Source organism: Osmerus mordax, chromosome 19 (genome assembly GCF_038355195.1).
Source record: "Osmerus mordax isolate fOsmMor3 chromosome 19, fOsmMor3.pri, whole genome shotgun sequence".
Lineage (NCBI taxonomy): Eukaryota > Metazoa > Chordata > Actinopteri > Osmeriformes > Osmeridae > Osmerus > Osmerus mordax.
The window spans coordinates 9,981,360-9,996,421 of NC_090068.1; the positions used below are offsets into that span (position 1 = coordinate 9,981,360).

The window sequence follows — 15,062 nt, forward strand, 5'->3', positions numbered from 1 at the left end:
CCATCTAAGCCAACATGAAATACTTGAAACAAACTGTTAAAGTATGAATAACAATGGAAAATGCCAAGGATTTTGTTGGTAGAAGTACCTTGATGTGGCCATCTCTTGATACAAACTGAATCAAAACATCCCCCTTTCATATCCCAACCCAGTTAAAACGACACGATGAAACGACAAAGCACTTTGAATCATGACCAAACTCTATATACGATCAGACCTATATCCAAGCAGTCTGGAGTCAGGTGGCTGAGCGGTGAGGGAATCGGGCTAGTAATCCGAAGGTTGCCAGTTCGATTCCCGGTCATGCCAACTGATGTTGTGTCCTTGGGCAAGGCACTTCACCCTACTTGCCTCGGGGGAATGTCCCTGTACTTACTGTAAGTCGCTCTGGATAAGAGCGTCTGCTAAATGACTAAATGTAAATGTAAATGTAAGTACGTGTGTGCATGTGTGTGAGTGTGTACTCAGGCATGCATGTCAATGTATCTGTGTGAGTGGTAAACATATCAGTATTGTCAGCGCATGCCACAGTCATGAGCACACTACATCTGATCCAGACCACTGAATCACTGCACAAACAAAACAGGAGAATTTAATCACTCCATGAAGTGAGGGAGAGAGAAAAGATTGGGCTGAGGTGTCAGTCTGAATTCTGGCAGCTGTGTGCAGCTCTGCAAGTGGTGCATACCTGCATTCCTAACCCCTGACCATACGTAGAATCAGACCCTATCAGACAGCCAGGATATAAACATTGAGTTTAGACACTTTGGCAACAGAAACCGTGAGCTAAAGGCTGGAACCATGAACAACGATGTTTTGCGAGAGAAAAAAAAGGGGTGAGGTTACTGTAATCTTTATATAGACTCATGCAGCTCTCTGGTGTGACATATCATTTATCAAACTGAGAGGAGACTGAACCTCTTCACACGCTGGAGGCCAAGTCAACTCTGACATACGTCTCACACCCACCAGGGTGCTTTTCTGCCTATGTCAAATGTTGTTAAGAGCTGTCTGTCTGTGTTACCAGATCTTGATTAGAATGCAGCTCAAATGTAGTTTGTACGTTATATGTATATGAACATGCTCAAAACTACTCAAACTGTTGAGGTTTGATAGGAAGAATTGAACGGCATCTGTTGTTAAAACTGTAAGATAATGCTGGGTGGGGTGACTGTCATTCACCCTCAGTTTTGCAGCCAGTCAAGGGTGATTTGAAATAAAATCATGATTCAATTCTCTCACCAGTGATAAGTAGCATAACCATACATGATTGGAATAATGGGGTCAATTTCCTTGCAGATTGTCTTAATTGCCTCTAGAAATAGAACACAATTTGTCTCTATCCCTGCCACAAACAGTGGAACCAGAGCCAATTTCACCATTTTAGATCATCAAGTTTTATGGGGTCTAATTCAGAAATGGAAGACTGCGTAATCACACCCAGACAATATCCAGTGGTGTTGCAGATCTGCAAACACCCGCAAATCTCCCCCTTTACAATTCACTTGATTTAGGCTACAACCAAATCCCCATATCAGTTCATTTGAAAGCACATTCACTACAAATTACTGAAGGACAATCAGGCTCACAGTTCAAAGACTTTATAAGACTTCCACAGTCCTTCCCACTCGCTTTGTGGCTGTGTGCCAGGCCCTTGTGCTGTTAACCTTCTGTCACGTGTGACACGACCCAGCTGTGGGAGAGTAATTAGGACTTATTGCCTTTTTAATAGTCGCCGCTATAACCATTTGTCATCGTGGTCCTAACCCTTTGTGCTGCCTTCGGGTCATTGTGACCCACCTTTTGCACCACGACGGTGGGTCACAATGACCCAAAGGCAGCATGCAGTGTGTGTTCCGCAGATTTCGCCAGAGTTGGTGGAGTAGGCTAGCCTCTACGTTTCTTTCCAGCCTGCTCTGTGAGATAGAGCTCAGCCTAGAGTTCCCTTATCTGTGGACGGCCCAGGCCTCAGCTTCAGCCATGACATCAGTGCGCTGGGGCGGAAAACGTCTATGGTATTCTACCACCATCATTGTTTTAATTGTGACATCATGACATCACAGTCAATCTGTCAGGGTGAGTGATACTGCTTCACACTACTGGGGTTTCCAATGCTGGTGATGCTGCCTCCTGATACACTTACGTGGTCACACACACACACACACACAGGATAACAGTATGGAAATCAAATACAATTTCTCGCATTCAATTTATTGGTCCATGAAAGCAGTACACAATCAGTGTAGCAAAACAGAGAGACAAAGAGAGAGAGAGAGAGAGAGAGAGGGAGAGAGAGAGAGACAGCTAGAAAAGTATTCAGCCAATGATGGGAACTCTTTTCAACTGGACACAAAAAACAGACACCATCTTAGATTAATAAACACTCACAAATCATGAACCTTTTCCAACCAACTGTGCACACATGCTCACAGACACACACACAGACACACACAGAGACCATTGGGAAAGTACCAGAGCAAACACGGGCAGATCCACTCTTAGTCCACTAACAAACTGTCTGCCCGTGACTTCTTTAAGGACTGCTTTACCACCACTACCTGTTCTGAGCTTTACTGTACATTTCTCATGGCATCAGAGGTATCAGAGAACACGTCAGAGCTGAGGTCGTCCCCTGGTCTGTGGTTACGGCCCGGTCAGCATGTCAGCAGTCCTGTCAGTCTGTCTCGGCCCACAGACAGCGCCGAGGAACCGGGGGTCTCTCCGATACGCTTTATCTACTGTCTGCCTCGCTCTCTCTGCTCCCAACTTACCGGAACCAACCCTGGCCTCAAGGCAAGTGTGTGTGTGCGATTGTGTGTGTGTGTGTTGATTTGTTCATGTCTACTCAGTTGCTAGCCTTCAGGAAACATACACAGGTGTCGTATGAACAAATATATTTTGGCTTTAATTGTCGGCTTTACTGCACATGAGACTTTAATTTTGTTAAGAGGCATTTGCCAGAAATATTGTCATGAGAGGACACATTCACTTTTGTTTCTTTACTTCCATTTTTGGAAATGGGAGGTCTGTGCCATGCTCTGCTGAAACACATTTCTGAAACATATTCCAACATCCTTAACTAAGAACCAAGGGATTAGATGTGCATAAGTTCTTTAGATGACCAAATAGGAAGCATACAATGAGCACAGAGGGGATTTATGGTCACAGGATGGGTTCACACGCGCTTCCTTCCAAAGAGCTGCAGCTGCAATAGGCTATCCTCTGTCTGCCACAGGCATTGGCAAGGACATCAGTTCAACCACCACATGAAGCCCCATTATCAATCCTGAGGCAGGACAGTGACGCCCCATTTGGTGGGGAGTATTGTGTTACAACCAGGCAAGTACAAGGCAAGGTCAGGGGGCTGGCAACAAAGAGAGGAAGGGATGATGTCACTGCCCAGGGAATATCAGAAAACCCTTGCAATGTAGACGTTTAATTTATAGCACATTAACCAAAGCGATACCATATTGTTACCTTTGACCTTTGGTGAGAAGTTGCTGTGGCGTGCATCCGCAAGAAGGCATAAAGTATGAAACATGATCATGACATATGTAAGCTCCAGTTACCCCTTTCCTGTGTCTCTCATTGACAGTCAGAACACGTAAATGTATCTTATTACCAGAGTAGGAAAGACGAAAACGTATAAAAAATACTTCATGTGCAAACAACAATAAACTTGTCTGAATGTCTAGAACATTCTCGGTGTGTTGGCTGTGCCCATGTGTTGGTAGGTGAGGCTGGTCTTGTGTTTACGTAAACAGTGGGTCTCTGTAGGCCTTGCAAAAACTCCCAAAGAGAGGAGTTGGAGGGGGGAGCAGTGGGGGTCAGAGCAGTGTATGTGGGGGTTGGGTGGGTGGGAGGGGGGCATAGGGGATTGGATTAATGGAGCACAAGCGTGTCACCCTACAGTGAGTCCTGAAGTATGACCTAGATGAGAGCTATATTATTCAGAACATTATTGGATGATTTATGTCCTTGTCCCCAAGGGCCCACTTTTACAAAGTGATGTCATAATTGTGCACCTGTCATGAACACAGACCCAAGCCTGTGTAATTGCACCTGTGGACACCGACATAAACAGGACATGGTGACACATTCATCAACATGCAAATAAAGCTAAAACAGTCACTATTCATGAGTACTATTAAGTGTGGCAACAAGCAGTGTCCGAAGTGGTCAGGTAAGTACACACTCCAAAAATGGTTGATGTGATGGAAGGGCAAGGAAAATATATAATGTCATTAGTTTTTACAATGTTGCAGTTGAGAAATGAGACACATAGTTGCAGTCTAAATAACCTATGTCTGGGTAAGGAGTTATTCTGGCTAATGGAAAGCGTTGAGGTTGGCAGGTTGAAGAAACTGCAAATGCAGAAAATCAATACTATTGCCACAGATATGATCTGCCTTGCAACTTGACATAAACATCCAACCAAGAGTTTGATACCAGCATCTTCATCGCCTGTAAAATGACCTCACTCAATGTGTAGTATGTGAACTCTCTCACAACGAGACACGTGCCACTGTGGCCCAGTGTCTCCAGGTCTGAGAAGTGAGGTTAAACCAACACCTCCGTTGCACCAACACTTGAGGGAATGACAGACGACAGCAACAGGTCCCCCGGTTGACTGGGCTGAGATAGTGATCTCTCTAATCATCACCGACTCTGTTTTAAATGGCTCCGAAGCCCACGGGGGAACACATTCATTAACCTCTCAGTCAATCCACCGTGAAAACACCGTGAAAACAAACACATGCTAAGCTGTCATTCCACATGACTCACTGCCCTTTCACACCAACCATGTATGTTAGTGCTGCTGGACTATTTCCTGTCTGTCGAGACTCGCCCTTCCACAGGCCAGTTTGCCGCCACTGGGTTATCGGTCACGTTCAACTTTTAACCTTGGATCTTGGAGCCTGGCTGAAGGAGAGTGTTGCCTGCGTCATGGTACAGTCTAGGCCTAAATTCAATGAGTTGCATTGGATGACGTAACCTTACTGTACCTGCTAGCCGTTAGCAAAAGCTTGAAACCAAAGCGACGTACAAATCGTTGCAACACACAAATCTAGTGGATCTAGAAATTACAGCAGAAAATCAAGAATAAGTACTTGGGATCCTCTGTTTGTGAGTGTTCAAAGCTAGTCGTTGCAACATCCAACCACACGTCACATGCACTTTAATCCTGTTTGATCTAATGGCAACGATAACAGCACCATGCTTTTTAACATCCTTTTCTCCTTTGCTCAGTTGAGTTAGTGAGTGCTGTAATCTGTTTATTTCACTTAGGCTTCACTGTGCGAATGGGGTGTGTCGTCTCTGGTCAGGCTGAACTTGTCCTTCTGTAAACAATAAGACAAGACCTGGACAAAACCCTAAATCTGGCTAGTGAATTCTAGGCATGAAGACCAACAAAGTGGTGTGAGCATTTGTTGAACTCTATTTATAGATGATTCACCCAAGCAACTAATCAAGACAGTTCCTTTCAACTGGTACTATTGGATTTAGAAGGAAAAATTGGATAATCCTGATCCAGATACAAACCTTTCAAGTATACCAAATCCGGATTACCAGTGCTCTAAATTGAATAACATCTACATGTCACAATGTGGGCTACCAACTATGGTAAGAACAGCAGGTAGAATAGCCAGCGTGGGGGTCACTACAGTGTTTTTTCAGAGACAGGACAAAACAATAAATCAACAATAAACATCCCCTTCCATTTGAAATGTATTTAAAACTGTTAGACCCCTCATCTGTCTTACAACAAATAAATACAAATAAACAAAAATGTCCTGTATATTATTCTCAGATACATGGTGGATATTTTTAACATGTGTTTTAAATCATAAAAAGGCTGAATGTCCAATGATTAACAAAATAAAGAGCATTCAGAGTTCTTCTTCATTTGTGGATAGACCAGCTTTTTGAAGCCCTGCTTTGAGAAGGCGGATCTCAAGTTTGGCTTTGGTTTGCTGTATTTGGGTAAGAATGATTTGTTCCTTTGCCAGTCGAATCTGTACGTCTGCTTTTTCAGTTTCTCGTTTGAAAAGTGACTTATAGACATCATCATCTTTGTTTGGCAAAGAACGCTTCCAGACTCTTTTCTGAGCTCCTGTGGCAATGACTACTGGCTCTACTAGCGAGGATCCACCTTCTTCCTCAATAACAGGAATGAGATCCAGAATAAAGTTTTCTTCTGCATTAGGAGGAACTGTCCCGCTTTCTTCTATAATCATTGGCACACCATCCTCTACAACACCTTGAATCCCTTGCAGAGCTTGAAAGTTTTCATCTCCGATAATGTCAAGAACCACATCTGAGTAATTACCTCTCCTAATGGTCTTGTTGCCTGTTTGGATGTTTTTTGCTTCCTTTGTTGCTCTGGCCTTCAGATTCTTCCATCTAAATTTCACTTGCTCTGTGGTCCTCTTCTGACCAAACCCCACATCATTCACATTCTGGGTGATTTTCGCCCAAATTTCTTTTTTCTTTTTGTTAGTTACCTCTCCACCCTTAGTAGAATTAAAACATCCTACTATTGAGGCATAATGGCACCTAACACCCTCCATTAGTGCGTTGGTTTCTGCAGCTGTGAAATTTGGTCCTTTTGAGTCCATGGTGCTACTTCTTCGTTCCACGTTTATGATGCAGCCAAGATTGTTGAACACCCAGACCAACCTCCAGTATGCTCTCAGACTGAGGGACTGACTGAACATGCAAGTAATGCCATTGTTCGAAGCTCCTCTGATGATTGAGTCATTGTAATACTTCATAAAAGAGTTTTATTACATTTCGCTCCAGAAATACACCCTGAATCCACCTTTCTTCTGGGATAAGGATAATCCTTATTTTTTGGGGGGGTCAAAGGAATCCCAGTCCTACTAAAACGTTTTGAACAACATTTAATGAAGATTTGATCCAGATCAAAATCAAGACTGGATAAAGTGATCTAATCCGATTTCAGAATCCTTTTATTCTTTTGAAAAACCCATTTTCAAGATTTGATCCAATCCCATTGGCAAAATCCGATCAGATTAATTCTGAACAGCTGAACCAGATGTTTGCCTTAATATCTAACAGAAAATGTCATACACCAGTCCACGGTTGAGCAAACCAAACTATACTATCGACCACAGAAAAGGCAATATTTTTGCCGGTATGCAATCATTTGTTTTAACTGTACCTCTGTGTTGTGTCATAGCATATCGGCCTTTCCTGGCTTTATGTGAGACTGAGACGATATCATGAATGTCAGCTCCCTCCTGCATGAAGGCATGCATGTAACATATGACCTTATCCTTAAGTAAATAAGAAACAGGGAAGGCAAGACCCTGTTCCATATGTACGCATAAGCTGTAACTTACTTATGAGACAAAAGATTGTACCTGAACTCAGATGCTGTATTCCAGTATGTATTGTGTTGTGTTGTGTTTCCTTAACTGAGAGTGCAATCAATGATGCTGTGTGTGTGTGAATAGTCCTTTACACTATGGAGTGTTTTATGTTGGCTGTTTCTGCGAGTATGTCAAAGTTGCCAATGATTGGACTGCCTTACATGGAAAAAAAGAGAGAATCAAGCCTGTTCTCCCCCTGAATGCATCTGATTAAGCCCAGATTGTTCTGTGGTTGGTTCTGACGCACTGCCAATTCCCACTCAGGGACAGAGTATTTACTTGGGTCTATGCATACATTTACAGTTCTCCACTCACCTGTTTCCATTGCAAATCAGGAGACATGCTTTTGATTCCAAATTACTGCTTTGATTGCAAGCTCTTGGGTCAGATGTTGGTAATTACAATAGAAATTGAAATGTATATATTTAAACTCAAGAAGCAGACAAAATGTATGTCGAAAGTAGTACTTCAATCATTTTCCAAAAGTGAGCATTTAGACTAGTTTACCTATAGGATACAAGAACGACCAGTACTGTACACCAATCTAGTATTGCACAGGACAAATTGAACAACGCCAAACACTAGGGACTTACACACTAATTTGAAGTACGTAACCGGGTTTTATGTCCCTCCTTTGAACCCGTATTTGGAAACACGTCATCAAAACAGTCACACTCGCATGGATGGGGAGTCCGCGTTGAAGAGTGTCTGACCTTCAGTTGATCAGTTATTAAATACAGTAGGTGATATTGTTTTGTAGATAATGACAAGTATCTTTCATATTTTACTATGTTCTGTAATTTTCAGGATAGTAGTAAATGCAAAATTCTTTTAAATGCCTAACCTAACCCTGGCAACTAGCTAGCTAGAGCTAGCTCTTAGCTAATACAGTAGTAACTACCGGTAGGCTTTATTAGGCTAAATACTGTTTTTGTGCAAATAGTTAGGGAGCTTAATGTGAGATGTATTTCAAATTTCATTCATTCGGTCATTCTCTGATCTGTACCAGATGAAACAGACAGTATATCACCTTGCACCTTGACTGTCAAACACGAAACGTTATCTAATAACAACATGTTTGTTTCCACACTAGGTTCATTCATACCTTGATAACAGACTCAATATGTCGGTGAATAAGGCATCGGTCCATGCCAAATGGATCATTGGCAAAGTTGTCGGCACCAAAATGCAGAAGACGGCCAAAGTTCGAGTGACTCGAATGGTCCTGGACCCATACCTTCTCAAGGTAACTCCCAGACTGGGAGTGTGGGCTACAGCAGCATGGTTTAGTGAATGTCCCCATTTTGTTGAAGAAATCAAACATTGACATTACATTAAGCCTATGCCTAGCCCTGACTCTTGAACAAGTTTGAGTTTGTTCCATTTTATCTGTGTTTTACTGTGTCAGTAAAAATATTGTACAGTTCAACTGGTCACTTTTTCACCCCGCAAGTGACTTATTTAAAGAGTATAGAAGTTATACAAAGAATTGAAAAGTATAGGTAGTCAATTTAAGCTTTTGTTGAAGAAATCAAACATTGACATTACATTAAGCCTATGCCTAGCCCTGACTCTTGAACAAGTTTGAGTTTGTTCCATTTTATCTGTGTTTTACTGTGTCAGTAAAAATATTGTACAGTTCAACTGGTCACTTTTTCACCCCGCAAGTGACTTATTTAAAGAGTATAGAAGTTATACAAAGAATTGAAAAGTATAGGTAGTCAATTTAAGCTTTCCTGATATGTTTTAAAAGTATAGACATTGATAACACAATGTTGTCTTCCCACTCCATTCTACAGTTCTACAACAAGAAGAAGACATACTTTGCTCATGATGTCTTGCAGCAGTGCACTGTGGGTGACATAGTTCTTTTGAAGGCCCTAACAGAGCGCAGGTCCAAACATGTGAAACATGAACTGGCAGAGATTGTGCATAAAGTAGGGAAAGGAGTGGACCCTCTGACTGGGAAGAGGGTTGCAGGAACAGATTTCTTGGAGCCCCTAAGCAACCCCACACAGCACCTTGATCAGGAGATAACGTTAATGGAGAAATTACAGGAGCTTAACATCTCTGCCGCCTCTTCAGACAACAGCTCTGCTTGTACAAAACCAGCCTCTTCTTCTGCAGCAACAACAGTCTAACGTTCATTTTTTTGAAATATGTATTTGGTGTTGTGAATATTTTGTTATCATGCTATTTCAGATTAAATTCAGTGTGCTACTTAAGTGTCTTGATGTTGAATAAAAAATGGGAAGTGGAAACTGTAACGTGAAATAAGGAGTACAGCCACTGCATTCAACACTGGCAAACTGAAGTAAGCCTAAGACTGTGTGTTTCATATGCACATTATTATTAAGTAAAATAAAATTATGGATGCGCAGTGGTCACCCTGGCTTTCAAAATATAGATTAATGGAGTTCTGTTATAGATTTTAGTTGTAGGTTGTACTGCCCCCTGGTGGAGACAGTGGTACTATGTTTTCCGCTACTTTTGACAGCACTGGTACAGTAGTATACGCGCATTCAGGGGAAAGATGGCGACCCGAGTCCTTCACAGTGTAGGCAGTGGGATGAAACAGACTAAAAACGGGGTCTGGACAAACGGACAAGTCTCACTTATTGCCAGGTTAGACTGCCCGATTTATTGCTGACATAATCATGATAGTGAACGTAATTATATATGCGTATTTATTCTTGGCAAAGTTTGTTGTAAGCTAACTAGCCTAGCTTTCCCGAGGCGTTTTACTGCTAGCTACTACCTATTATTTGGTGTCATTGACTTGGGCAATCGTACATTTATTTGCTAGAATTTAAAATATAACTGCTACTTCACAGTCATGCACCAAAGTGCATTTAGAGAGACGTTTAAGTAGTTTTCTTTATTTAGTTTTCTAGTTTTTGTCTTTCTAAGCAAATATGCAACTACTTTGCAAGAGAGGCATGACACACTGACCATAGCTAAGCTAGCCCTTGATGACAACAGTACTAGCTAATTCACTTTACGCTGTGTAAGAGCATTGGATTTGCAATTGAATGAACGTCTGGCTCAAGGTCACAACAAGCAGTTATTTTGTGTCTCGCGCACCCTCTTTTATGATTCAGTTAGAAGTTAGAAGTGGAGCACTAGGCAACGATATCTTGTCACACACCATTAAAACTGTCTTGTAATATATAGGCTAGCGAATCCAATGCAGACTTTAATTCTGGTACATACCAGATCAGTTGGCAAGCTGCCAAAATTACCTACTTAAGCTACCAGTTATATTTGCTCTCGAGCAGTGTTGGAACATGGAATTAAAAATAAGCTTGTAGTGTTCCTTTATATGGACATATCTTTTGTTTTGAGTTGCGTACTACATGGCTTAATTATGTCACCATTGCAATCCTTCAAATCACAGTACTTTCTCTGTTCATCTTCCCAACTGCATTTAGGAATCTCTCAGCATCCACCAATAAAAACAGTGAGGACAGCTGGTTCAAGTCTCTGTTTGTTCGAAAGGTGGATCCCAGAAAGGATCCCCACTCTCACCTGCTGGCTAAGAAGGAAGAAAGCAACCTCTATAAGATACAATGTATTTATTTTTATGACTAATTTCAAAATTTAAACATGCCCACACTTAAATCTTAGGCTCTTACGTGAACTGTACAAGATTACAATGTCTGGATTGTATTTTTTAGGCAGGATTAAGGTGGATTAAAAAATGTCTGACGTTCTTTCCAGACCTTCGCCACGCAATCTGTTACATACTGTATAACGTTAAAAGCATTTCTCTTACAGTTCACAATGTCAAGCCTGAGTGCCTTGACGCTTACAACAAACTTTGGTAAGATGTTCCTGCCATCTTTAGTAAGCAATCATTTGATTGACTTTGTTTGAATGAAACCTATATTAATTACAGTCTGCTTTTTTAAATTCATGTTTTTCTAGTGATGATGTCCTTCCCTCCATCACTGCTGACTCTCACTACCCATGTGATCTGGTGGGTACCTGGAACACATGGTATGGAGAACAAGACCAAGCCGGTAAGGACACACACATGCATTTACATTTAGTCATTTAGCAGACGCTCTTATCCAGAGCAACTTGCAGTAAGTACAGGGACATTTCCCACGAGGCAAGTAGGGTGAAGTGCCTTGCCCAAGGACACAATGTCATTTTGCACGGCCGGGAATCGAACTGGCAACCTTCAGATTAATAGCCCGATTCCCTAACCGCTCAGCCATCTGACTCCCTGGGGGGGGGATGACTGTATGTCATCTGACATACAGTTGTCATAATAAATAGCTAGACTAGCAGAATCCATGTTCCATGTCCTCTCTCTTTTTCTTTCTCATTTCCCCTTGGTGCCAGTTCACCTATGGAGATATCGGGGAGGCTACCCTGCCCTAACGGAGTGTATGAACAAACTCAGGCAGAATAAGGTATGGTAGGAATTTGCTATTGAGCAACAGTTTGAGAGGACTGCAATTTATTATCTCTAAAATCTTGGAGCCTGATGCTATTTCAATTAACATTTGCTGATCTGTAGTCATCTGTGAAGCTCTCTTTGACATCGATTGTAAAAAGGATAATAAAAAAATTATGATTTGCTTCATGCAAAGTTGGTTGAGTGCACATCATAAATGAATCTTTACATGTGCAGTTTATGCCCATGAGAAAGTTCACTGCTTACTTTGTATTGTTTAATCACCTTGCTGTAGGAGTTCATGGAGTATAGAAAAGAGCGAGGGAAGATGCTCCTGTCCCGGAAGAACCAGCTGCTGCTGGAGTTCAGCTTCTGGAACGAGCCTGTACCGCGTCCTGGAGCCAACATCTACGAGCTCCGCTCCTACCAACTCAGAGTGAGTCTCTCCTCAGTATCTCAATATCGCTGTGTCTCTGACTAGTTGACTGGGTATACTGAATGCTATCAGGCAACTAAATACTTCCTTATCAGTCTCACCTATTCCTTCTTCCTTTTTAGCCAGGAACCATGATTGAGTGGGGAAACTACTGGTAAGGCAGCGCTTTTCTCATTTTTATTATTTAGGCTCAACCTTCAAATATTGAATGTTTCACTATTGTGTTATTTTATAATATGTCACCTAAGGATATACAGAACTCCTTTATATCACCATTGCTTTTACAGATTGTAGTAGCTGAATTATAAGATTATACGGTACACCTTTCCTGTACTACGTCTGCATGTCTCAAGCATGAGTGATAAGAGATGATTGAATAAATAAAATATGTTTGACCAATATATATTATATGTAATGGAATATGCCTGCTGTAATTTGACAATTCAAACCAGAATTCCGGATAGAAAGACATACGAATCTCTGAGGAGATTAACTGTAATCAGAGAGGAGCAGTGAATTAATGATAATCCTTCTCATAAATCTAAGTCATCAATTCAAATAAAAATTTAATTTGTGTTTATATATTTAAAAAGTGTGTGTATATATATATTAATGGAGTATACATTCTTAATTTCTCTTTAAATAGCTACGATTGTGTTTCTCGACAGCAACAATTCAGTTGAGTCCTGGTCATGCAAAGCCAGTGTTGTGTGTTCCACAGGGCTCGTGCCATAGAGTTCCGTCAGCAGGACCAGGAAGCTGTGGGAGGCTTCTTCTCTCAGATCGGTAGCCTCTACATGGTACACCACCTCTGGGGTAAGACTAACACGTTTAGATGGATTCATTTATATTTCATTCTTCCTCTAGGGGAACAAAATCCCCAATACAAATCATATTTTTTTTTGTAATATCTTAAATGCTGCTGATTTGATGCACTGGAAAATACTTACATTTTAATGTTGCATTCATTAGCTTACAAAGATCTCCAGTCAAGAGAAGACACCAGAAATGCAGCCTGGCAACATGATGGCTGGGATGAAGTTGTTTATTACACTGGTAAGCTTAGTATCTTATTGATTTTCTTTCTTGCGCACTTGGTCCTTTATTGGTGTCCCCCATGACATGTTTCTATCTTCTAAGAGTGTAAGGAAAGAGTCATTTAAGTTCCTTGTATTTTAGTTCCTCTGATCCAGCACATGGAGTCAAGAATAATGATCCCAATGAAGACTTCTCTTCTGAAGTAGCAAATGCCACCACAGCTATTTCCACCCTGATCCGTAGAGAACGTAACCAACCTCCAGAGTGTGCACTGCCTGGGATTTCAGAGTGACATCAACAGGCTTGCCACTTTATCTCTGTCTGGGGTTTTTTCACCCTTTTATTTCTGTATTACCTAACACGATTCAAATCAAAAGGTCAAACAAATTGTCAATACAATTATGTTATAAGTTACTGCTAATGATTTGTTACTGTTCCTGACACTCCATATGTTGTGCTTGAATCAACATAATTATTTTTTCTCTCTGTTCTCAGCTGTCTACATCACCCAAATGGATGGTCAGTTTTACTAGGTGAACTAGGTTACAAATTGAGATGAAATTTTGTTTTATGTATGTATTTCTTGCCCTGCCCCAGTGGTCTCCAGTACTAGTCCTGTTTCCTTCACAGGCAAAGTTCCTGCTGTCTCGCTTAGTCTTAAGTCCAAAGTCTGACATTAACTGGCTTTCATTCCAAAAAATGTGTGACATTTTAGCTATGCAACTGTAAAACAGGCTGGAGACACTTCTGCGAGAGTGAGTCATTCTGTGAAAGTGTGTCGAGGTTTTCGAAAAATGAGCTTCAAAATGACACATTTTGTTAGATTTCAGCCACATATTTGTATACACAGAACCAATTGATTGTATAAGATCATTATTGCTCTTGGAGGGAAATTATGATTTAGTATTTTCTTTTCCCATGTAAGTAAGTGAATGGTCCTCCTGGTTTTTCTTTTGCCTGTCTTATGGTTGCCCAGTCAACTGTTAACTGACCACAGCAATTGGGTGCTGTTGACTTTTTGTCATAACACTGATGAAGTGGGGAGCACTATTGTTTTTGATTGAGTTCAAAGTAAAAATACAATATGGTAGCCTACCAGCAAGACCCTGATTGGTTTGGCTTTATGGTTGAGACTTATCCCTATATATACCTATCAGGTTACACCTATTCATGCCAACCAACACATCAACCAATCAGGTGACCCATGCTGTTACAGGGATGATTCTTTAGAGATGGTCAGTTCATAGATAAGGTCGAAGAGTTTGAGAATGTGATTTCATAATGTGTAAATGACGAGCGGGTTTCTGAAACCTATGCTCTTCCAGAAAAGTTTCTGAATGTAATAAATATGAAATGCAGTGCTTTAGTTGTACATATTGAATAAACTTCTGATTAAATCAAGTGCTCTGTCATATTTTGGTCATCAATGTAATGAGCTGTAGGTGCTTTCAGTTAAGTACACCACGAGAAAAAACTGAATTTCTGATTTCAAAACAAACTACTAATTAGACTATTAGAATTCATGATCAATTACCAATATTGAAGACTACATAAAGATGCGTACATGTAGTGATCATTAATGTCGCTTGAGCAAGGTACAGTGCACAATCATTGTTCATAAGTTTATGTAAAATGGTTTGATAGGAATTGCAATTCTCTATTTTTGTAGAAATGCATTCGTTTTTCACCAGAACATCTCTGCGTGATTGACAACAAAAGTAACCAATGACGTTTGTATTTAATGTGCTGAGCTGTCCAATCGGGACTCTCGCAGGAAATGTCGAAG

At 41.0% G+C, this 15,062-nt stretch overlaps 2 protein-coding genes across 2 annotated transcripts; both read left to right on the plus strand.

Moving 5' to 3' along the window:
- The first annotated feature begins 8,052 nt into the window (after window positions 1-8,052).
- On the plus strand, window positions 8,053-9,780 carry mrps17 (mitochondrial ribosomal protein S17). Its single transcript, XM_067257555.1, has 3 exons — window positions 8,053-8,136; window positions 8,491-8,643; window positions 9,197-9,780. The coding sequence occupies exons 2-3, from the start codon at window positions 8,521-8,523 to the stop codon at window positions 9,536-9,538; spliced, it is 465 nt and encodes a 154-aa protein (XP_067113656.1). The 5' UTR covers window positions 8,053-8,136; window positions 8,491-8,520; the 3' UTR covers window positions 9,539-9,780.
- Window positions 9,781-9,927: 147 nt separating this feature from the next.
- Window positions 9,928-14,677, plus strand: LOC136963049 (protein NipSnap homolog 2-like). Its single transcript, XM_067257039.1, has 10 exons — window positions 9,928-10,022; window positions 10,829-10,968; window positions 11,175-11,220; window positions 11,325-11,419; window positions 11,748-11,818; window positions 12,098-12,238; window positions 12,361-12,392; window positions 12,960-13,054; window positions 13,211-13,294; window positions 13,418-14,677. Exons 1-10 carry the CDS (start codon window positions 9,931-9,933, stop codon window positions 13,480-13,482), a joined length of 861 nt encoding a protein of 286 aa, XP_067113140.1. The 5' UTR covers window positions 9,928-9,930; the 3' UTR covers window positions 13,483-14,677.
- Window positions 14,678-15,062: the final 385 nt, after the last annotated feature.

What these genes read in the sequence shown, in the direction of transcription:
- mrps17 (XM_067257555.1), top strand. Translation starts at nt 8,521, where the DNA reads ATGTCGGTGAATAAGGCATCGGTCCATGCCAAATGGATCATTGGCAAA. An exon ending in TGGACCCATACCTTCTCAAG is followed by an intron (nt 8,644 to 9,196) that starts GTAACTCCCAGA and finishes TCCATTCTACAG; the next exon opens with TTCTACAACAAGAAGAAGAC.
- LOC136963049 (XM_067257039.1), top strand. Translation starts at nt 9,931, where the DNA reads ATGGCGACCCGAGTCCTTCACAGTGTAGGCAGTGGGATGAAACAGACT. An exon ending in CAAGTCTCACTTATTGCCAG is followed by an intron (nt 10,023 to 10,828) that starts GTTAGACTGCCC and finishes AACTGCATTTAG; the next exon opens with GAATCTCTCAGCATCCACCA. An exon ending in TGGAGAACAAGACCAAGCCG is followed by an intron (nt 11,420 to 11,747) that starts GTAAGGACACAC and finishes CCTTGGTGCCAG; the next exon opens with TTCACCTATGGAGATATCGG.